This window comes from Leptinotarsa decemlineata, unplaced genomic scaffold (assembly GCF_025532065.1).
Source record: "Leptinotarsa decemlineata unplaced genomic scaffold, Ldec_3_MD MMD2_P_RNA_scaffold_1, whole genome shotgun sequence".
NCBI lineage: Eukaryota > Metazoa > Arthropoda > Insecta > Coleoptera > Chrysomelidae > Leptinotarsa > Leptinotarsa decemlineata.
This window is the reverse complement of record NW_027412523.1, coordinates 3,260,357-3,285,659: the sequence shown is the minus strand read 5'-3', so window position 1 is coordinate 3,285,659 and position 25,303 is coordinate 3,260,357. Positions and strand designations below refer to the sequence as shown.

Below are 25,303 nucleotides of genomic sequence, written 5' to 3'. Positions count from 1 at the left end.
AACGAAAGTAATGGTATATTCAATCCCCATCAGAATTATTTCTTTAAATTATGGAATTGCCTCAATTGAGTCGATTGTTTCAAGCCATGTTTAAAAATCTGTTTAAAATCTGTTTTTCCGTTAACCAGCTGTCGCACCCCTACGAACGACAACCCTCAGAAGTCGAAACTTGTGCGAGCTAAGGATTAACGAGGTCTTACCTTTTAACGTGTGATTCCTAACACGGAACATGTACTTATAATTTTTCGGAAATGGTGACTGGTCTTCGTTTTAGAGTATTTATTTAAGTTTTTGCTGATAAAAGTAATAGTAACAGAGGTACAAAATCTCTACATTCTTGGAACTGTCAATAATCGGTAGTGGAAAAACGTTTATGAAGTCAAATCATGGCATGCTGTCCGATGACAGGCTTCGTAAAGCGTATTTATGCCTTGTCAGGTAATCAGTTGTATTGGTACCTGTATTTGTACCTGTACTTGTACCTGTCCTTGTACCTGAAACATTAACATTCTTGCTGCCTGTTATCATTCTGTTCGTTATTCTCGAATTCCTTAAAATGGGGTTCCATATTCGATTGAGGTTCACCGCTTCTTCTTTTCTGTTGAAATTCTCCGTGTATATTCGTTATACTTCGAATATCACTGGTTTCAATATGAGGTTCGGGATATAGGGTACAAAATCCATTTCACCCTGAGCTTGTATCTCTCTTGAAATGTTTTCTTCGACCCCCATACTTACAACATTTTATTACAGCGACAATAATAAAATGGCGAATATACAATTCTCAAGAACTTTTTTCGTCCTTTTAACGCATCATTTGTCCTTTTATTTTGTGTGAAACTTTTTACGTTTTCAGTCAGTCGTCGATAACGAACACCCCGTTTCTAGGGGCGTCTTATATTGTCTGCGTATTTTCTCCAGGGGATTTCTAATTGAGGAAAACGGAAGCTTCAATAATGAAATGAGGATAATTTCATACAAAAATTATGTTTTTCGTGGTTTCAGAAAAATATGCGAAAAGTTTTCTGGAAGTTCCATTCAAGGAAACCATTGCTCAAGACTGTACTATTATCAACGCAAAAATAAGCAAAATAACAGACACATTCTGAGTTTGATATTACATTTCTTTGCACAGATGAAATTTTGACGATCGAATTTTGCTCTTACATTATTCAACATCTCAGGAGTTATAGCTCGGCATTCATCAATAATTCTACGACGTAATTCATACAAATTGGCTGGCTGTGTAGCATATACTTTAGACTTTAAATATCCCCACAAAGAGTAGTCCAGTGGTGTTGAATCTGGTGATCGTGCTGGCCATTCAATTGGATCTCTTCTGCCAATCCATTGTCCTTCAAAATGATTATTCAAAAAATTTCGAACCTCGTGGGCATAATGGGGTGGTGCACTGTCTTGTTGAAAATGGATAAATTCATCTTGACATCTTGGATCCTGTTCAATTATTTCAACTATACGAGGTTGTATTGCCTCTTCAAGGAGTTGTAAATAAGAATTACTGGTTAAATTTCCATCAATGAAAAAAGGATCTATAATATGATTGCCTAATATTCCGGCCCAGACATTCAATTTTTGGAGATGTTGGGTATGTATTTCTGCGTATTGTCTTGGGTTTTCATCAGACCTATAACGGCAATTGTGACGGTTTACGCACCCATTTAAATAAAATGAGCTTTCGTCCGAAAAATAGATGTTATAAAGCAGCTCGGGATTTTGCATTTATCCCTCACTCATTCCCTCACAAATCTCCTGTCTTCGGTCAAAATCATCCTAATTGAGTTCATGAACGAATTTAATTTTGTAAGGATGGAGTTTGTGGTTTTTAAGGATTCTCCATGCGCTCATATGGCTTATTCCGGCCATTGCTGATAAATTTCTGGTACTTAACCTGGGATTGGCGATGACTTGACTAATCACTCCAATCGCATTATCGTCAATCACTACCCTTCTCTGAACATTTCTTTTTTTATTCAAAAGCGAACCTGTCTCCCTGAATGTTGTGACCAAATCCAGAACGTGATTTCTGTTTAGGTGTTTACCAGGGTTTTGCTCGTTGAATAAAATTGATGTTCTATTAGCATTTTGGTCGTTGCCAAAAAATAAAGCAATAACTGAAACCCTTCCAGCAGTAGTGTAAGGATTTTTAAACAAATAACAATAGACGACCCATTTAAACAAAACAATTTTCTTTTAACAGAGTTGTAAAGGTATTCGAAAGACCTTTGAAACAAGGTGCCACTCGACCTACTTTCCTAAATAAGGGTCTAAATAAGGGTCGTCGGACGCACCCCTCAGAGGGGGTGCGTACTACAAAAAGTCTGATTAGTCTGAAAGGTGTCCCCCTTTAATTAGAAATCGACGATTCCGAGCTGTTTTTAAAAATCTTACGTTTTATATTCAAAAACGGCTCTGTTAAGTTTTCGTTGTTACACACTGTATACTATATAATTACTCTTCATATATCATTTTTAATCTGACTCTGTACTGATTTGAGGAAATCACTAAAGAGAAGAAGAAAGCAGTTGGATATGAAATGGAGTCTTTACAGAGATGTGTAAGATAAAAGTTAACTTCAAATAGGATGTTTCTTTTAATTTCCAAAAGTTCATCACGATTTTTTTATTAAAATTAAAGGAGTAAAAGCTACAAAGTTTTTTGTCGACAAATAATTTTTCCCAAAAAACTATTCCTTTCAATTCAATCTTTTTCCAAATTTTTCACAACTGAAACTGAATTCATTTGCTTTATGAAAAGCAAATATTCAAGCATATTCAACGCAAACTTTGATACAATCATTTTTCTACACATTTAATTCTAACAGAATGTAAATCTCGTTCTGTCGAAAAATTGCAAAGAATAAACTAACCAGAATGGCTTTACATTTCTCAGAATTTCTCTGAAGGAGTATCCCATTTCATGAAACAAGGAACAAGGAATAAAATTTGCGGAGGAACGTGGATATTCTCAAACATATATCTCCATTGTGGAAAGGATATTAACATCCACAACGAAACTCCGAGTGGTAGCGAAATTGTAGGAGCTCAGAGAAATATCTACATAACATTCGTTTAATGCCGCATATGCAGGATGCACATTCTGATGGAACTAACAAGAACAAACAGGCTGCATCTGGTAACTTGGGAATATGATCGGGTCAACAGTTTACAATAAAATATGTTTACTCTGTTGATATGCACCACTATAAGCTGCGAATTTTTATACCTCCATATGCCGTACTCTTCTGAGGGATATTTTTTGATTGGCTACGACAGAAAACTGTGGAAAAAGTTTCATCGTTCAAATTAACTTTACTCCCAAATTTAGACAAAGATATTTTGGGTGTCGGCTTCCAAAACTGGGAGACCGTGAAAATAGAATATTCAGACAGAATTTGCAGTTGAGGAAGAAAATAATTTGTTTTACGATGTCACTTTAGCTCCCGACGGCAGGAGTCACAAACAAAGATGTGAATATTTCATCAGACAAGTGAAGTAGACTATATTATTCCATGTTTACGGGATGTTATGTTATCACTTGAGCTCCACCGATAGTGGTTCGTATAAGAATTAGACGAAGAGACCGTAAAAACGGAAAGGGCCAGTGATAATGAAATTGTAAGGTGAGGAGAAAAGCTGTGAGATGCTATTTCCAGATGGGAAAATGTGGTGGGGTATTGTTCCATCGAAATATCATGTTGCAATACAACTTTCACAATTTGTATGATCATCATTTTCAGGTATATAACTTGCAGTTCCTGCTTGAGGCAGTTGTATAGCGAAACACACGTCGCGGATTTGTTAAACTTCTTACACTCCCATTACATACAGAGACAATCCATTCAAACGTAGATGTCTTTAATTTTACTCTGTTGGTAATTTTTTTTGAAAACTAAAATGTTGAATAGCTATCAGAGCTAGAGAGCTGCGCCCTCGGAAGAATGGTATGTTCACTATGTACAGGAGGAGTTTGGCCAAATGCACTTGAGTGAGAATCAACGGCCATATAAATTAAAGAAGAAGAAGCCAACTTCAGGGTGTCGGTTTTTCGTGACGGTGTGCGCGCGTATCGTAAAAATTCATTCTCATCATTTTTCCCTAACGCGCCAAAAGAAGTATAACTTCGAAAATCAAAAATTGCTAAATATCAAATAGTATATTGCTCTCAGATCTTCTGTTGATACCGTACTGAGGTTCACTTATAATAATAATAATAATAATAATGATGATGTAGTCCTTCTCGACTACCAGAGCAAAACGATATTAGTCGTGGAGTTTTCAGCTCCTGGCGAGACAAATTTTGGCAGAAAAGAGGAGGAAAAACGAATAAAATATCGAGATTTTCTCTTCGAACTCCGCAGACTCTATCCAGATCACTCTGTCAAGATGGTTGTTCTGATTATTGGAGTCCTTGGTGGAATGATGTCTTCTCTACTCTCGAATCTCAAAATCATACCGGCTTGCCGCACTAAGGCAGAAATCTTAGCAGCACAGATGCAGAAGGCTGTCATTCTTGGATCACTGCGCTTGCTCAGGGCACACGATTCTCGGACCCAATGATCACTTACCCCACGGCATGGGGAGTGGTCATTGGTTGATAATGCTGGCTCTCCCGAATGTATCGGGGCTTCGGGGAAAAAAAAGGAAAAGTCAAAGTCATGAAAGGAAAAGGGTTAGCCACAGATTATCTTCCACCCCTCCCAAAAATTATACAGTGAGTGTAAGAAAATAATTATAAAAATAATTATTTACTATCAAAACAATGATACGAGAAGATAAAAAATAATAGATCATATAGTTGCTAATAAATCTTAATATTCTTTACATTATTTTGGTCAGTTTAACAATTTCATTGCACTACCATATATTGAATTTTAATTTTTTTAAATTAGCAGTGTTTTTTTTCTTATTAGTCAGTGGGCTATGCTTCAAGACTGGCAGTCAACAAATCTACAGCAAATAAACTTTAAACATTCAGGCCAGTCTCCATATACCTACACAGTAGGTTTAATGGACTGACGCCTATCAGAAAACAATTACTCCCCTGGTTAATACCACGAAGGGCGTTGGATTATATCCGACAGGCGTCCGTGCAGGAATCTTCACAGAAAATTTCCTGCATATGCAATTAGCAATACAACTGAAAGAGTCGACCCTCAATTTTGGAACGGGCACACTTGCGGACCGGTTTCGGGCTCATTAGCCACTCGTCAGTGCAAGATAGTGATATGAAAATTAGAATTCTTTCAGAGTATTTCATTCCTCTTCCGAAGTTGGAGCGAACATCACAAAATGTCACCCCATCTAGTGGACGAGGTACTAACCAACTGCATATCCGTAATTTGCCCGATTCCTCTGAATAAGGAAGAAAAATTTTCTTATTAGTTAGTGGGCTATGCTTGAAGACTGGCAGTCAACAAATCTAAATCAAATGAACTTTAAACGTTCAGATCAGTCTCCATATACCTACCAGTCAATGGACTGACGCCTATCAGAAAACAATTACTCCCCTGGCTAAGACCACGAAGGGCGTTGGATTATATCCGACAGGCGTCAATGCAGGAACGCCGTTGGATTATATTCGACAGGCGTCAGTGCAGGAACGCCCTTCGTGGTATTAGCAAGGGGAGTAGTTGTTTTCTGATAGGCGTCAGTCCATTAAACCTACTGTGTAGGTATATGGAGACTGGCCTGAACGTATGAAGTTCATTTGCTTTAGATAAATTAGCAGTGTGCAGTAAGCATCTGTGATTTTATTTCTTTTTCAAATGGATGAATATTATGATTCAAAATGGGTAAAATCTCATTCAAATAAGAAGGGGCTATATAAGAAAAACATCCTCTAAATTTGGAAGTACGGTGCCTGGGTATGTTGAATGAGTTAATTCTCAAATTGATCATATATATGTCAGAATGCCTGCTTAATAAACTATATAAATAACTAGGTGTTTTAGTTTGAAGCAACTTGAACAAAAAAAATTTATCACATATTGGACTCTGTACCTCACATTCAGCTTCTTCATTTTTAAAAAAAATTGTGTGACATGTTCACCATATGGTATACAGCATACGAATAGCATGCAAGCATTTTGTATACGTTGTAACTTCTGCTTGTTATATTGCGGCAAAAAATTGTAATACACCGAACATCAATACTCGATATGGGGGTAAATAAGAGTTTTAACTAACCTGAGTTTCATTTCTTCTGATAACTGATACTTAAATTTATATGGCGATTTGAGTTTGAACATGTTTGTCACATGTTCATGAAAAGACAAAGAGCTATCTATGGTTACGCCAAGATTTTTAGCATCGTCTACCCAGAGAATGTCTGCGTTATCGAGAGTGAGCCTAAAGTTACACTGAATTTCTACTGTTTGTCTTTGAGACCCTTTGCATACGGCCGAAGTTTTATTTGGATTGATTTTCAGTCCATGATTCTCCGAGTATAGGAATGTTTTGTGCAAATCTGTGTTTATATTGGCCACTCAACTTTCTGTATCGGTGTTATGAGAAGACAAATATAACTGTATATCATCTGCGTATAGATGTACTTGACAATGTGATAAGAAAATGGGGCAATCAAAAATAAACGTTGAAAACATCAAGGGTCCTAAAATACTTCCCTGCGGTACACCTGAGACTGTTTCTTTTAGGGATGACCATGAATAATCATCCAGTTTGACCCACTGTGATCTGCCTGTGAGATAGCTGGTCATCTATTTAAGAGAAATGTCATCGAATCCTATGAACTTGAGCTTGCTGATGAGTACATCGAAATTAACTAAATCGAAAACTTCACTTTATAGATGGAACCGAGTGAATACATTACTGCATCAAAGTTCAGTTTCCAATTTTCACGTTGTGAAACTTCTAATGTATTAAGCAGAGGCACGATTGAGTTAACACAAACTCTCTGAAACTTAGGGAAGTTTTTATTACACTAGCTGATAATTGAATCAAGTCAAAAGAAATAAACAAAGACAATGGATGATATGCGAAAAAAGTAAACAAGATCCAACAACGTAATCAATTCGAAAGTGAATTAAAACCGATTCAATACATGATAAAATAATTAATTTTCAGTATCCATATACTGAACTTTCTAACTCATGAAGTTTCCCGAAAAGATGAAGGTGAATGGAAGAGCAAGTTCTGAGTACGTTACTCAAATGACAAGATCAGAACCTGAATTCTGTCTTTTGACAAAAATGTAGGATATCATTTAAGAACTGCCTGTTTATTTTATATCTACTATATGTTGTTCTGCATTTTGTCAATAAAATCAATCATTATTATTATTATTAAATTAACTTTGAGAATTACCTCGGTGGAATGTGTTCCACCCCACGAAGCTCTAGAATATCCAAACTCTTGCTGATCAGGGTTATCCGATGACAAAGAAATATGAAATATTAATAAGTATCAGTATAGACACTGAAGCAGAATGTATGCTTTGTGGCTTGATTCTGTAGATCCAAAGCCATTAAAATAGACAAAGTTTTGAAGCAGAATCCATAGGACGTGGAAAGGGTGTAATTATTAGTATATACAGTGTGTAACAATGAAAACTTAACATAGCCATTTTTTAATATAAAAAGTAAGATTTTTAAAAAAAGCTCGAACACGTCGATTTCTAATTAAAGGGGGACATCTTTCAGAATAATCATATTTTTTGTATTACGCACCCCCTAGGAGGGGTGCGTCCGACGACCCTTATTTAGATAGGGAAAGTAGGTCGAGTGGCACCTTGTTTTAAAGGTCTTTCGAATACCTTTACAACTCTGTTAAGAAAACATTTTTGTAACGATCAGTTTTCTAGATAAATTGAAGTTAAAATTGCCATGTTAATAATACATTAGACAGACCACTCGGTAACTTGTATGCCTAAATAAAAAAAATTTCAAGCAGTTCTTCTTATCAGTTTTTTGTTAAATAAAATCCCTTTTTTAAAATCAATACCCACTCCTCTTCTTCCAGTTTTCATTAGTACATCGTTCGATTGTTTTGTTTAAACCGAGTCGTATTGTTGTATTTGTTTCACTACTGCTGAAAAGGTTTCAGTTATTGCTTTATTTTTTGGCAACGACCAAAATGCTAATAAAATTTCAATTTTATTTAACGAGCAAAACCCTGGTAAACACCTAAGTAGAAATCACGTTCTGGATTTGGTCACAAAATTCAGGGAGATAGGTTCGGTTTTAAATAAGAAAAGAAATGTTCAGAGAAGGGTAGTGAATGACGATAATGCGATTGGAGTGATTGGTCAAGTCATCGCCAATCCCAGATTAAGTACCAGAGGTTTATCAGCAATGGCCGGAATAAGCCATATGAGCGCATGAAGAATCCTTAAAAACCACAAATTTCATCCTTACAAAATTAAACTTGTTCATGAACTCAATGAGGATGATTTTGACCGAAGACAGGAGTTTTGTGAGGACATGGGTAAGAGATTAATGCAAATTCCCGAGCTGCTTTATAACATCTGTTTTTCGGACGAAAGCTCATTTTATTTAAATGGTTGCGTGAACCGTCACAATTGCCGTTATATGTCGGATTAAAATCCAAGAGAATACGCAGAAATACATACCCAACATCCCCAAAAGTTAAATGTCTGGGCCGGAATATTAAGCAATCATATTATAGGTCCATTTTTCATTGATGGAAATTTAACCGGTGATTCTCATTTACAACCTAGTATAGTTGGAATAATTGAATAGGATACAAGATGTCAAGATGAATTTATCCATTTTCAACAAGAACGGTGCACCACCCCATTATGCCCAGCAGGTTCGAAATTTTTTGAATAATCATTTTGAAGGACAATGGATTGGCAGAAGAGTTCCAATTGAATGGCCAGCACCATCACCAGATTTAACACCACTGGACTACTTTTCGTGGGGATATTTAAAGTCTAAAGTTCAGGCTACACAGCCAGCCAATTTGGATGAATTACGTCGTAGAATTATTGATGAATGCCGAGCTATAACTCCTGAGATGTTGAATAATGTAAGAGCAAAATTCGAACAAAATCTTCATTGTTGCATGTAGCAAAATGGCGCACATTTTGAACATTTACTCTAAATTTTCTATGTGAGTTACCCTTATTAGGTGTTACTTTTTTTGTGTGTGCTTTAAAAACAATAATTGGGATTTATTAACCCTAAAACAGTTTTTTAAACTTTTCTGTGTCATCAGCATTCAAGGAAATCAGCAGGTTGTATTCGTTGTGTAGGTAAGTTTTTAGTATGATTCACTTTTTTATCAGAAGCATAAAATATCTACTTCAAAAGACAACCTTCATAAGGAGGTGCCACTCAATTCACCTAAAATGTAAGGGTGGTAACCAACCCCATCCCCCGAAAAAATCTCCTCGTAATAAACAAATAATTCTTACTTTTTTACGAAATCAAATGGACACGTATTAACAGGTTGTCATAAAAAGCAAAAATTTATTTTTTATGAAAGTTCTGAACGTAAATTGTACCTTAAAAACAATTTGATTCATTTCAAAAAGAGTTGAACTCAATAAAAACACCTTTGAATCTTCAAATTATCTCGAAAACTAATCATTACAAAAATTTTCTTTTAACAGAGATGTGAAGGTACTCGAAAGACCTTTAAAACAAGATGCCACTCGACCTACTTTCCCTATCTAAATAAGGGTCGTCGGACGCACCCCTCCGAGGAGGTGCGTACTACAAAAAATCTGATTAGTTTGAAAGGTGTCCCCCTTCAATTAGAAATCGACTTGTCCGAGATTTTTTAAAAATTTTGATTTTTATATTCATAAACGGCTCTGTTAAGTTTTCGTTGTTACACACTGTATTTTCATAACAAACTAATTTAATTCCAATATTAAAGTAGAATACGTAGAAAAATAAACAGATTTAAAATATTCTGAAGAGTAAAAATGGAATAGCAATGGAAATGAATCGTTCTTCATATGTTGAATTGTTTTCAGCTACTTGTAGTATCATTTCATTAATGTGTTTCACCAGAAGTGTGAGCAATGTCTCACAGTCACTTGAGACTTCAAAGTACTACCTTCGTCTTCGCAGACAACCACTGAAGATGACCGCCGCAGTAGCAGTCGAAACGTTTGGCACTGCATGCTCCTTTCGACCGCTGCCCACCTCCTCTAATTTTCTCCTCTCTGATTCTTCAAGAACTTCACGTTCAGTGAGTTCAAAACTTCTGAAGATAAGGGAAGTCATATTCTTCAAGACGCTCTCCTTTAGGGTAAACGCGCGTCGAAAAGAGTATTCCTGTTCTGGTGATTGGGAGAAGTGTTTGTTTTGGAATATATGTCGCCTAAACTTTGTCAGCCTGTGTGAAGTAATAGATACAGAACAATTAGAGAACAATTTGTAGACGTTGATTATATTTTTATCAAACCTTGTTCACAATATCTGGGAAATTCTTCGCAGTAACAAATAATGAGTAGTTGGATAGTGTGCTACAGACACTTTTTTATAACGAGCATCTTTCACATACATTCAAGTGAAAATGGAACACCAGACGAATCGATAAAGTCACGAGGAATATGCATTGTTCGGGAAGAAAAATAAATATTTGTTTCCAGTGATTCTGAGGAGAATTGAAATCATGCGGTCTACAGATATGAGAAAAGTACACTTCTATTGTCACCAAAAATTATTTTTAGACGTTGGTGGGAGAGTGATTGCTGAGACCAGAATCATTCAGAAAGTTGCAACAATTGATTTCGGTCTTCTTTGTTGAAGGTATTACATTTTCTCACATATCATTATCAAATTGTTTCTTAGGATGAATTTTCCAAGTCTTGAAGAATTAAATGTGCAGTATACTATTCTCTCAAAAAATCCATGAGTGTCACATTAACAAAACTAAAAACAAACTCCAATCAAAACTGAACAATCATAGATGAGAATTCTAATGTAAGAAAACAAATATATAATAAATAAATATAGTTTAAAAAACTAAAAAACACGCTTTTAAAGAATAACAAGTTGAAGATAATTTATTTAAATAAGCTTAAAACAATAACGAACTAAAAATACTAGTATTATTGTGAAAAAAGCGCTTGATATACAAAAAATGTGGCACAAAGCGGCCACGCTTTTTTCACAAAAATACTAGTATTTTTAGTTCGTTATTGTATTAAGATTGTTTAAAAAAATATTTGTAACTTTCTAGTTCGATGTTCTTTAGAAGCGTGTTTTTAGTTTTTTTAAACTATATTTATTTTTCATGTTTTAGTCCGATTTATTGTCAAAAATGATTTTTTTTAAGTTCTAGTCATTAGTATTATAAATAGTTAACTAGTTTAATGATCCAATAATTTTTCTGAAAAAGGGGGTTTGTTGGGTAACAAGATCAATTTTTTCTTGAAAAAACAATTATATTCTTGCCCACGTTTCTAATTTAATCAAATTCTTCTTCAGGGCTCTGTAACAATGAATTTTTATGAATACCTTCCACGAAACTTATTTCAATTTCACAAGAAATAATGAGTTTTCATTCAAATTACTCACCGAAAAGTAGTTTTTTCGTGTTGATGATAATAAATGAAACAAACGAATGGCTTTATATCTGATTCTGATAAGGTGGTGTCTGTTTTTTAATCAATGGCAGAAAGAAAAAGAATGAAAAAAGTGTCAATTATTCAGGTATTTCACGTATCAAATTAAAATATGCGGTATTAAGGCCATCGACATCTCTTCTACTGTTAACAGTATCGCATTTGGGGATATGTATCATTTCGCTCAAAAGTCTTTTTGATAAGTATGGTTGAACATCTAAAATAGTTGGATGATCAAAATCAAAAATGTGTCCATATTTTTTTTCATGTTTAACGAGAGCTGTGGGAGCTCTTCTGAAACTCGTGTTTTTAGATACCGTCCGGTTTGACCAACATAACATTTGTGACAGCTTCCACAGTTCAATTCATACACAATATTGGATTGTATTTCTTGTGGTGTTTTAGTTTTTTGTTTCGAGAAAAAACGCTTTCCAACTGTATTTTCATTTGAAAAAGCCACTTTTATTTCTTCGGTATTGAGTAGCATTCCAAGTTTAACAGATACATTTTCTACAAATGGAATTTTTTGATATTTGGGTTCCACCCCTGTATTTTGGGAAGAGAATCTTCTTTCTTTGATGATTTTTCTAATAAGGGCTCTTGGAGAATTATTTTTTACTAGGTAATTCTCAATTAATTGGAGACTTTTGTTATGGAATTCAGAATTGGAAATGGCAATTGCTCTTGATTTCAAATTCCTTATAAAGTTGATTTTATTTTGAAAATTATGTTTCGAAAAATAATTTGAAAATCTCTCAGAGAAAGTTGGTTTATGATACCAGTCTACCTTTAAAATTCGGTTTTCATCTTTGATTATTTTAGTATCTAAAAATGCGAATGAATTATTTTCTTCCATTTCTAGAGTGAATTTCTAATATTTCAGTTTGTTTATTTTTTTGAATGGAAATAACAATATCGTCAACATATCTTTTGAAAAAAGGCAATGACCAAGTCTGCACAAATAGGTGACATACAATTTACCATAAAGTTTTCATTGTTGAAATCCATATTCGGGTCTGTTTTCGAATAATCGAATTAGATTTTAAAATGTATCTTCCATTTCGTTCAAAACTTTTTTCTGTACTGAATCACGGGTAATTGTAAATATTTAAATATTTCATCTGTAGTACAAAATTCTGCTAACAAACAAAATTCTGCCCGCGAATAGCTCATGCAATAATTGATAGTTACGTATAGCGCCATCTGCCTCAAAACAGATCAACCAATAATTGATAGTTACGTACGCCATCTGCCCGCGAACAGATCAAGCATTAATGCCGATTATTCTGAGAGTTACAAACAATCATACATACAAACAAACATACATACACACATACATTCATTCATACAGATTAAGCTAATATAATATATAAAACGTGAACAAATCATCTAAAAGAACAATTTGTTCGGGCCAGTCTCAACTGCCTACACTGTAGATTGATGGACTGACACCTATTAGAAAATATCTACTCCCCTCGTGGTATTAGCCAGGGGAGTAGTTGTTTTCTGATAGGCGTCAGTCCATTAACCTACAGTGTAGGGAGTTGAGACTAGCCCGAACAAATTGTTCTTTCAGATACAAGTATGCCTCCAGACTATAATGTGAATATTGTCTTAGTATTACTTTTATGAAAACTTCATCGATGCCACTGATCTGGAATGAATCATTCGACATTCTTTTCAGAGGTCATCAATCATATCCATTTTTCTGGAAAGAGTACACATATTAAGGCCGAATAAAAAAGCAAGGAATGATACGACCGTGATAGTTTTCTTTAGACAAAGATAAAACTCTCAGCATGATTCATGGCGGTTTTTGTGAACTCATCCTCATCAGTTTTTAACGCAATGTTGGGTTGGTGTTATCCCATTGTCAGAACCAAGCACTCCACATCGCGATTTATGGCGATGTGCTTTGTTACTCTTATTTTGTCTGATTTGCTGATTCTTGGGTCCCACGACCTCTCTCTTTGGAACATTGCGTGCATTTCAACTTTACCTTTTCGTCTTAAGTTGATTGTTTTGTCTATAGAGAGCTTCTCAGGACTTTAGAACCGAAAGAACTGAACTAAAATTGACTTTACCAGTTTCATCTGATCAATGATAAATATTTGACAACCACTTTTTATATATCTATTGGAAAATAGGTAGGTATGTGTGTTAAATGTGTGATAGCTATTTTTCGAGTTTTTTGGCTGCATTGTTAAACATACTGTGAAACCATATTTTTGTTTTCGGCGAGTGGAAAAATCTCCGAAAGACACCTGGTCGCCCTGTGACCAGATAGTGTCGGATTTTTACCGACTAAAAAACCACTCATGCGTCAAGCGGGCTACTCTGGAACCGCCCTTCGGAATAGCAGACTGTAGTGATGGTTAAGGGCTCTTCCTTTTCTCCAGTACTTCATTATTATTCATTTAGTTCTTTTCTTCTCTTTGTCAGATTGGTCTTGGAGAGATTACTAATGGCTTCTTAGTTTTCTATACTTTGGAGCATCTTCCCTATCATGTTTTCTGGTGTTGATTCTTCTGTCATTTCTGCATTTCTTCTCTGTTCTTCCCAACGTATGCATTCAAAGATTGTATGTTCTACCGTATCTATCATTCCGCAATATTTGCACTCTTCTGTGTCACTCACTTTAAACCTAAACAGATACGCCTGAAAACACCCATGCCCCGTTAGTACTTGTGTCAGAAAGTAATTCACTTCTCCTCATCTTCTGTTCATCCATGGTTCTATGTCACTTATCAGTCTTCTTGTCCAGGTGGCCTTTCCATCGTCTATCTCCCAAAATTGTGGCCATTCTTCCTTAATTTGTAACCTTGCTAAACCTTTTGATACGTTGTTTTGTACCTTTGTTCTCTCTTCCGCCAGCAGATCCATTGGGGGGGGGTTCCTGCAATCATCAGCAGAGCTTTAGTTGATGTTGTTTTATATGCACACACTATTTTTATGGCTGCTTTCCGTTGAACACTAAGAAGTATATTCCTGTATACCTTTTTCCCAAGGCTCTTTTCCAAATCGTTGCGCCATATAGCATGATCGACTGGGCGTCTGAGCATAGAATTCTTCTGCTACCTACCTTTTCACTTATCTGCCTGCTGCCAGCAGTACTACCACTGACTTCTGGGGGGTAAGCTTGAGTTGTTTCGCTGTCATCCACTCGGCTATATCCTTCACAGTTCTTTTGGAAGTTCTTACCAAACTTTCTTCATAGCCACCACTACGGCTATGTAGCCTATTAGGTTAACTTCCCTAGGGACTTTCAGATTCAGTACCCCATCATAGTATATGTTCCACAATGTGGGACCAAATACGGAGCATTGTGGAACACTACAGGTCATGTTCATTTTCCCCTTGTATCCTACTATTAACTCCCCCTCTTCAAGGTAGCTGGCAATCATATTGTATAGGTAAGTAGGTAGATCTCTTCTTTTGATTTCGTTCAAGATCCCTTTCCATGGCGCGGAGTTGAAAGCGTTTTGTACATCCAACGCATGGCGCATGGCGCACCTTTTCCTGTCAGTTCGTTTGTTTGCTTAGTCTGTGATGATTTGTACCTTCGCCAGTTCATCTATTGTTGACCTGTCTTTTCGGAAACCGAACTGATTTTCATTTAGATCCTCTTTATTTTCTATTTCTCTCAGGATACATATGGGCCTGTACGATTTACTTTTACCTTTTTCGATAAGAACAAGTTTGGCTATCTTCCATTCTTGCCCTTTTGTTAATAATAGGTTCGTTATCATCAGACATTGTTCCGGGTGTGCCGATAGGTGTAACTCTCGAAGCGAAGCAGTAACTCGTCTTGATAATGCCATCTGAGATGATGGCGAAACGTCGACTATCGAATAGTACACAACGGATGAACACCCGGAAAAACAACACATCATATTCTACCATCCGAGAAAACCTACATTGTAATATATATATATATATATATATATATATATATATATATATATATATATATATATATATATATATATTGTTACACATTTTATTTCCAGTTGTTTTTTTTTGAATCAATAGCGTAGAATATATTACAATTCATACTCTAATTCAACTCGATTTGATCCTGACTATATAAATATTATTAATTATTGTTGCATTTATTCTTTATTGTCCAATATTGTTATGCTAATCTTGGTTACTCCAACGGGCTGATCAGTTACCTTGGCCATCTACGGTAGAATAGTAGCAGTCTATATTTCCTGCCGAGAACAGGTATTCGTAGGTAATCAAGGTGAAAAGTTTCCTGCATTAAGGGACCCAGCGCTATTGCCAAGTTCCGCTGATAATTTCCTCTGTTCTCTGAGGGCGTTTTCCTTACTGGTTTTATTCTTATTTTCCACGGTTATTATTCATTGTGAGTCATTGTTGTGTGGGATAATTAGGCTGACTTTGTTATATGAAACCTCCATTAACAGAAGTTGTACAATTGTTATAGAAATACATTCATTTATTGCTATTGCCATCTGGACAGTAATTCCGCAACTATTTCCTGTCAGCTGTTGCAGGAACTGCCTACTATCGATTTTTGAAATCGATTACCGATGTTTCTCCCTATTGTTTTTTTTTGAAGTGAAGAGAGGAAAGGAGCCATTTTGTTCGTGATCTTTGAAAGGAACACATCGGGCCCAATTTTCGAAAGTGGTTAAGTAATTGGCATTATTACCCTAGAGTGGGGATCAGCATTTTTCGAAAGTTAAGTAGTGATTGTAGTACCTTCTATTGTCTCTTGTTGGTTTTTGGAGAATTTGTTAGAGGTCAATCACATCCTTTAATGGGGATCAGAGGCCCTGAATCGGTGAGTTGTGTCAGTTTTTTTTTTGATGTTTAAGACTTCATGCAATTCTATTTTTCTCATGCAGTTTCACTTCACATCTGTTGCTAGCGGTATCTGGCCGTTTTAAAGGAGAAAAGACGTTCCTGTGGATGGTACGAAAAGTTTTTTTTATTTCATATCCAGTTTTTATTCGATCTGTTTTTTTTGAGCAATTCTAGAACTTTCGTCACTCAAGCGATGTTTCACGATTTCAGAGGATTTTACCAGTCCAGAGAGCTAATTTGGGAAAAATATTGGCGAGTTATTTTCCACAGAAAACCTTTGTTTTGTCAGAAGAACATTCATCTAATTAAAATTGATTTACCAACAGCAAAAACCCTTTTCTGAAGGTAGGAATGACTTCATTAATTAGTTGTTATTTTCCTTTATTTCATTTGAAAATTAGTATACATTCAATTCGTGATATTTTCTATAAGTTTTATTGATCTGAACAATGCTATATATTTGGAGCTTCGAAATTAAATCAATTATGTTTTTAACACTATCTTTTTCAAAACCTATGGTGGACTTCATTTTCTTTTTGAACTCAGGATAGACTAGTACAGTCGATTAATTAATTGTTTCGTAAAACCGGCCTATTTAGAAATATATTTTTTTAAATTATTCTATTGCTTCTGAGTCTAAATGATGTCAGCAAGCACACTTTTATATATACGGGGTTGTAACTAGTTTGTAGGGGAAAATATAGATAATAAGAAACTCTACAAAAAAAAAATTGTCAAAGGAAATAACTATTTCGTACTAGAATTATTTGAAATTGAAATAATTCGATAGCAGAGAGATATTTTTTTTATTTTACTTTATACAGGGAGTATCAATTTTGCGATCATGACTTATAGTGATGTGATTTATTTTTTTTCTATTTTGAGGGAGACTGATTTCTCTACAGTTAGTTGTCGGGAAATGAATTATAATAAATTAGGGGTGGAAAATTGCAATTTTTTTTTAATTTTATTTTTGATATCGATGAATAATTTTGCATTCAGTTTTCATTTGCCAAATGTTTGAGATATACCGGGAGATAATAAATATAAAGGTTTTAGTTTGAGTCAGATAGTAAACCATTAGTGCAATAGCCACCAGGTTACAGGGTGAAAAATTAGAATAAATAAGCGCACACAATCAGAAGATTGACTATAAGATAATATTCATTAATTCATGTTTTTATTCAACGAAATATAACCGATTTCTATTCTTTCTGAAGGGTTTTATGGTTGGGTTTTGAAACTCGTCAACTAATCAGAAAATCCTGACCTTGTCTGCCTAGCCTAATTTGGTTTTACTGACCAAGCATAGAAATTTTGACGTGACTGGCAAGTTTGGTATTTTGGAATCCCACCGGCACCAAAGGACCTGTCAAGTTGGAACGCAAGTACCTAGTGTTAAGCGGAAAATTTCTCTAAGTGTATTATTAATTTATTATTGTATGCGATACGTCTCATTGTTTTTTTTATTTTTTTTTTATGGAAAGCGGAGATTTCCTCGTTGATAGGATTTTCAATTTTACTTCATACTCCTATACATGCGCCTGCGCTTAAGCTTAAGCTACGGTCGGGAGACAAACGCAGTCAATAACAAGACGGTTGATCTCTGCTAACTATTATATTCGAGATTTTGCTTTTGGATGTGGGAATATAAACTTTTATTTTCAATCTCATATTACCAGGTGTATGTTGTTTATTAGTATTACTACAATAGATATTGCTCTATCCTTGTTGTTGTTGTTGTTGTCAATTACTCGCCTTATCCATCCCATTGTTTCATGATTTCAGTGTGATGAACTTCTAAGAACTTTTTTTTGGACAATAAAAAAAATCATGTGGCGCCCATTATAAAAGTTTGATTGAACCACTCCCTTCTCCACTGGTTAAAGGTTAGCGGCAATTGTCCAAATAATTAGTAATTGACCTACAAGGTAACGAGTTGTTTTTTTTTTAAATTTTTTTTTATCGTTTATGATTTGGAACAAATATATTTGAGGAGAATTTTGAGCGCTACATTTTGGCGCCCAACGTGGGGCTATACAGATTTTTTTTTGTAATAATATTTTCTTCATTTCAAGAAAATTTGTTTTTTTTATCTTTTGTTCTGTGATAATATATTCTGTGGATAGTTATTTGTACTGGTATATTTATTTAATTCAACGATATTCTCTAGTATTCTACATCGTCAGTTCCTTGTTCGGTGAAAAAAAACTTCTCCTAGAAATTAGTCAGCATGTCAAGAAAAATGACAATCAATCGTTTGGACAAGGATGAATTGGAGTATGAGTCGAAGTTGCGTGGCATCGGTCTGGGAACTTGCGAGGAGATGCGACATCGTTTGGCTAATGCTTTCAGGTTTGAGAAGAGTGGAGAAAGTTTGAGATACCCAACGTATCCTTTCACTTTTGAAGAAGATTTGGAGGCAGTGACTAAGAAGCTGGATGAAGATATAGCGAAGAGGATAGAAGATTTCTCGTCTGGTACGGGAAGTAGTGAAGTTGTTAAAATACAAACAAAGTTTGCCCATGTTTTTGGTCGAGTTGACCGGATGGATGGAGAAGACGATGAAGACAAGAAACAAAAGAAGGCGAATATTCTAGCCAAAGCGTTATCTCTCTTCGAAGATTTTATGATCAAGTTGGATGGAATCGATGCAGACCTCAGAATGGCTAATCAAGTTCCGCCAGCATTAAGTATTTTGCAAGGTGCTGCAACTAGTCAAGCATTTCAAGCGTCGGTACATAGTGTACCAAGTTCTTCTCCTAGAACGTGGCCTTCAGTTAACCAAGGGGCCAATGCTAAAATGATACCACCACACAAGTGGTCTATAGAGAAATTTTCGGGTAACTCAAAATCTACTTCTGTATCAGCTTTCTTTGAAATGGTTGAGGAACTACGCTTAGCGAGAAATGTACCCCCCGAAGTGTTATTGGAATCAGGTTTGGATCTATTCGTTGATAAAGCGTACCAATTTTATAAGGAGTGTCGTCGTAGAGTGAATTCTTGGGAAGGACTAGTAGAAGAATTCCGTGAAGAGTATTTGTCTGCTAACCATAATGAGGCATTATTCGAAGAGTTGCGGAAGAGAACTCAGCACCCAACAGAATCCATAGGAGTATACCTGGCAGTTATGTCTAGTTATTTTAGTAGGTTGCGATGTCCAGTACATGAGGAAGTAAAACTGTCGATCATCATAAGAAACCTGCATCCGTTTTATCAGGATCGACTCCGAGACCCTCTACCCACCACTATAGACGAGCTAAGGATTGTTTGCAGAAAAATGGAAGCCAGACGTGATTCAATAAATAGTTACGTCGAACCACCAACCAGAAGAATGAATGTTTTGGAAAAAGACTTAGCTTTTGTGGAAGTATCACACAGCTTGGATCAACTGGATATAACTTCGAGTTCACCAACCACTTCGGCTAGCCGACAAATTACTTGCTTTAGATGCAATCAAGTCGGTCACAGAGCTATTGGATGTGCATTGCCAAAAAAAATATATTGCTTCAAGTGTAAAGCGGAAGGTTTCACGTCGAAGAATTGCCCAAAGTGTGCCAAAGAGGGAAACGGGGTCAGACGCTCCTAAGTGGTCGAAGGGGAAGCGTCTGGAAAAATCGTTCGACCAAGGATAAGTTGCAACCAGTGTTAGATTTCATTTTGGATCACGCCGATCATGATGAGAGACCTTATCTTAAGGTCAGCATTTTGGGTATAAATCTGTTAGGTCTCTTGGATTCAGGGGCGTCGACTACTATTTTAGGAAGTCAAGGTTGGAAACTGGTCAAAGATCTTGGGTTGGCATTTGATTCTAGTCGGAAAATAACCTGTAGAGTGGCTAATGGGGATATATGTCAGAGTGCAGGGGAATGTACTGTACCATTTCGTGTCAGAGATCGTGTCAGGATAATGAAAGTACTGGTAGTGTTGAAGATTCCTCATATCCTTATTTTAGGTGCCGATTTCTGGAAAAGTATGGGGATTGTCCCGGACTTGAGACATGATGAATGGAATTTTTCGGATGTTCCGGCGAATGTAGATACGATCGATCACCTTCAAGGCCATAGTATTCTATCTCCCATTGATAACTCAAGACTGGAAGCAGTTGTCCAGCGGAATCGGGAACTGATGGGTACAGATTTAGGTTGCACTTCGGTAGCTGAACATGTTATAGTGACGAATTCTCCTCCAATCAAACAGAGATACTATCCCGTCAGTCCCGTAGTACAAGGCTATATCGATAAGGAGTTGGAAGAAATGATAAAATCAGGAGTCATCGAGAAATCCAAGAGCGCCTGGTCTTCACCTATATTGCTAGTAAAGAAAAAGGATGGGAGTTTCCGGTTCTGCGTTGACTTTAGGAAGCTGAACGCCGTTACCGAAAGAGATAGTTATCCATTACCTTACATTTCTAGTACTCTGGATAAGTTACGCGATGCGCGCTTCCTATCCACACTTGATATTAAGTCTGCTTATTGGCAGGTTCCCGTTGCAGAACAGTCTCGACCGTATACCGCTTTCACCGTTCCGGGTAGAGGCCTCTTCCAATTTAAGCGCATGCCATTTGGGCTGCACAACGCGCCTGCGACTTGGCAACGCTTAATTGATCAAGTACTTGGACCAGACCTTGAGCCACATGTCTTTGTATACTTAGATGACATCGTCATTATCACGCAGACCTTTGAAGATCATCTTAGGATTTTGGAAGAAGTATTCCGCCGGTTGCGAGAAGCTAAACTCACCGTTAGCTTTGACAAATGCCATTTCTGCCGCTCAGAATTACGATATTTAGGATATGTCATCGATAAAAATGGTCTTCACGTGGATCCGGAAAAAGTCCAAGCGATGTTACAGTTACCTGCGCCCAAGAATGTGAAAGAAGTGAGGAGTATAATTGGCACATTTTCGTGGTATCGGCGTTTCGTGCCAAATTTTGCTACTCTGTTATCACCCATAACGGCATTGTTGAGAAAATCTCGGAAATTTATTTGGTCACCTGAATGTGAACGATCGTTTGAGAAAATAAAAGAATGTTTGGTCAGTGCACCGGTTTTGAATTGCCCCGATTATAGCTTACCATTTGTAGTCCAATGCGATGCCTCTGGTTATGGGCTTGGAGCTGTATTAATACAAACTCATCCGGAAGGTGACCGGGTAATAAGTTATTTGAGTAGATCCCTGACAAAGCAGGAAAGAAATTTTTCAACCACAGAAAGGGAGTGTCTAGCAGTACTTTGGTCGATAGAGAAACTGCGACCTTATCTAGAGGGTGTTCCTTTCTCAGTCATCACTGATCATCATTCCTTAGTATGGCTCCAGAACCTAAAAGACCCCACTGGAAGATTGGCAAGGTGGGCGGTTCGCCTACAACAATACAATTTTAGGATAATTCATCGTAAAGGGAAGGATCACGTAGTGCCTGATACGCTCTCTCGTTTGGTAAGATGTGTGGATGACGTATCCGTAGATGTAGGTGATCCTTGGTATCATAGTATGTTGAATAGGGTGGCCGCTGAACCTTTGAAATACCCGCAATGGAGGTTATATAATGGTCAATTGTTCAAACATATTAAAACTTTTTCGTTCGGGTTGAGAAATGTATTGGATAATTGGAAAGAAGTGGTTCCGAAGGAACGTAGGAATTCTATAATCAAGGAAGCTCACGATCCTCCTACATCTGGTCACATGGGCGTTTTAAAAACTCATGGCAAAATTGCGGAGAGATATTATTGGCCAAAACTCAGAAATGATGTGGCGAAGTATATCAGGAAATGTTCTATTTGTGCAGCTCATAACGGAGAACAACAAGGTCCTAGAGGTCATATGACCCCACAGCCTCAAGCGACACAACCTTGGGAGATTATCTCTACAGATATAATGGGACCGTTACCTAGGTCTACTCAAGGGTATCAGTATATTTTGGTAGTAATGGATTTGTTCAGCAAGTTTTCTTTAGTTTTTCCTCTCCGGTCAGCAACTGCATCATTGGTGGTGAAGTCGATCGAAGAAGGCGTATTCTTAATGTTTGGTGTACCGCGTCTTATCATCTGTGATAATGGACCGCAGTATAAATCAAATATCTTTTCTAAGCTCATGTTTGAATATGGAGTGAAAATTCGTTACAATGCGTTCTACCACCCTCAAGCTAACCCAACAGAGCGATTTAATCGGACGTTGAAACGAATGTTAGCGGTTTACGTATCGGAAAATCATAGGAAATGGGATATCAACTTAGCTAAAATAGCTTGTGCCACTCGGACTGCTATTCACGAATCTACGGGTAATACGCCATTTTTCATCAATTTTGGAAGAAATATGGTGCTCGATGGGAGATGCTTTGACAAGAAAGGACTAACAGAAGTATTGGATTGGGGAAACATGAATCGAGAGGATGAACACCATAGGCAGGAAGGTTTTCGAAAGTTGTTTAACGAAGTCAAAGTTCGTTTATCAAAGGCCGCTGAGAGGAGTGCAAAAACATATAACCTTCGTCGTCGCTCCGAAGAGTTTTTGCCCCATCAGTTAGTCTGGAGAAAGAACTTTGTATTATCTGATGCATCTAAGTATTACAGCAGTAAACTCGCTCCAAAATATATCGGACCATTTCTTATTAAAAGAAGAGTATCTAATTGGACGTATGAGCTAATGGATTCAAATGGTTCATCCAAGGGTGTTTTGAATATCAAAGATCTGAAACCGGCTAGCGCCAATGAAAATTTACCGGAGTAAATTTTCTTGAAGTAAGGGGGGAATGTTACACATTTTATTTCCAGTTGTTTTTTTTTGAATCAATAGCGTAGAATATATTACAATTCATACTCTAATTCAACTCGATTTGATCCTGACTATATAAATATTATTAATTATTGTTGCATTTATTCTTTATTGTCCAATATTGTTATGCTAATCTTGGTTACTCCAACGGGCTGATCAGTTACCTTGGCCATCTACGGTAGAATAGTAGCAGTCTATATTTCCTGCCGAGAACAGGTATTCGTAGGTAATCAAGGTGAAAAGTTTCCTGCATTAAGGGACCCAGCGCTATTGCCAAGTTCCGCTGATAATTTCCTCTGTTCTCTGAGGGCGTTTTCCTTACTGGTTTTATTCTTATTTTCCACGGTTATTATTCATTGTGAGTCATTGTTGTGTGGGATAATTAGGCTGACTTTGTTATATGAAACCTCCATTAACAGAAGTTGTACAATTGTTATAGAAATACATTCATTTATTGCTATTGCCATCTGGACAGTAATTCCGCAACTATTTCCTGTCAGCTGTTGCAGGAACTGCCTACTATCGATTTTTGAAATCGATTACCGATGTTTCTCCCTATTGTTTTTTTTTGAAGTGAAGAGAGGAAAGGAGCCATTTTGTTCGTGATCTTTGAAAGGAACACATCGGGCCCAATTTTCGAAAGTGGTTAAGTAATTGGCATTATTACCCTAGAGTGGGGATCAGCATTTTTCGAAAGTTAAGTAGTGATTGTAGTACCTTCTATTGTCTCTTGTTGGTTTTTGGAGAATTTGTTAGAGGTCAATCACATCCTTTAATGGGGATCAGAGGCCCTGAATCGGTGAGTTGTGTCAGTTTTTTTTTTGATGTTTAAGACTTCATGCAATTCTATTTTTCTCATGCAGTTTCACTTCACATCTGTTGCTAGCGGTATCTGGCCGTTTTAAAGGAGAAAAGACGTTCCTGTGGATGGTACGAAAAGTTTTTTTTATTTCATATCCAGTTTTTATTCGATCTGTTTTTTTTGAGCAATTCTAGAACTTTCGTCACTCAAGCGATGTTTCACGATTTCAGAGGATTTTACCAGTCCAGAGAGCTAATTTGGGAAAAATATTGGCGAGTTATTTTCCACAGAAAACCTTTGTTTTGTCAGAAGAACATTCATCTAATTAAAATTGATTTACCAACAGCAAAAACCCTTTTCTGAAGGTAGGAATGACTTCATTAATTAGTTGTTATTTTCCTTTATTTCATTTGAAAATTAGTATACATTCAATTCGTGATATTTTCTATAAGTTTTATTGATCTGAACAATGCTATATATTTGGAGCTTCGAAATTAAATCAATTATGTTTTTAACACTATCTTTTTCAAAACCTATGGTGGACTTCATTTTCTTTTTGAACTCAGGATAGACTAGTACAGTCGATTAATTAATTGTTTCGTAAAACCGGCCTATTTAGAAATATATTTTTTTAAATTATTCTATTGCTTCTGAGTCTAAATGATGTCAGCAAGCACACTTTTATATATACGGGGTTGTAACTAGTTTGTAGGGGAAAATATAGATAATAAGAAACTCTACAAAAAAAAAATTGTCAAAGGAAATAACTATTTCGTACTAGAATTATTTGAAATTGAAATAATTCGATAGCAGAGAGATATTTTTTTTATTTTACTTTATACAGGGAGTATCAATTTTGCGATCATGACTTATAGTGATGTGATTTATTTTTTTTCTATTTTGAGGGAGACTGATTTCTCTACAGTTAGTTGTCGGGAAATGAATTATAATAAATTAGGGGTGGAAAATTGCAATTTTTTTTTAATTTTATTTTTGATATCGATGAATAATTTTGCATTCAGTTTTCATTTGCCAAATGTTTGAGATATACCGGGAGATAATAAATATAAAGGTTTTAGTTTGAGTCAGATAGTAAACCATTAGTGCAATAGCCACCAGGTTACAGGGTGAAAAATTAGAATAAATAAGCGCACACAATCAGAAGATTGACTATAAGATAATATTCATTAATTCATGTTTTTATTCAACGAAATATAACCGATTTCTATTCTTTCTGAAGGGTTTTATGGTTGGGTTTTGAAACTCGTCAACTAATCAGAAAATCCTGACCTTGTCTGCCTAGCCTAATTTGGT

The 25,303-nt window shown here is 36.2% G+C and overlaps 2 protein-coding genes across 10 annotated transcripts in view; both read left to right on the top strand.

Annotated features, from left to right (window-relative positions):
- The window catches only part of Syt7 (Synaptotagmin 7), a 703,683-nt gene that overhangs the window by 303,758 nt on the left and 374,622 nt on the right, over window positions 1-25,303 (top strand). The gene's annotated exons all lie outside the window — the stretch shown is intronic.
- LOC141483900 (uncharacterized) lies at window positions 15,579-20,017 on the top strand. Of its 6 annotated transcripts, none has more exons than XM_074179158.1 (3): window positions 15,579-16,390; window positions 16,455-16,521; window positions 16,624-20,017. In XM_074179158.1, exon 3 carries the CDS (start codon window positions 18,647-18,649, stop codon window positions 20,000-20,002), a length of 1,356 nt encoding a protein of 451 aa, XP_074035259.1. In that variant the 5' UTR covers window positions 15,579-16,390; window positions 16,455-16,521; window positions 16,624-18,646; the 3' UTR covers window positions 20,003-20,017. The 6 variants fall into 6 exon arrangements, with proteins under 6 accessions (XP_074035259.1, XP_074035265.1, XP_074035122.1 ...); XM_074179164.1 differs by having other exon boundaries at window positions 16,588-20,017; XM_074179021.1 differs by having other exon boundaries at window positions 16,455-20,017.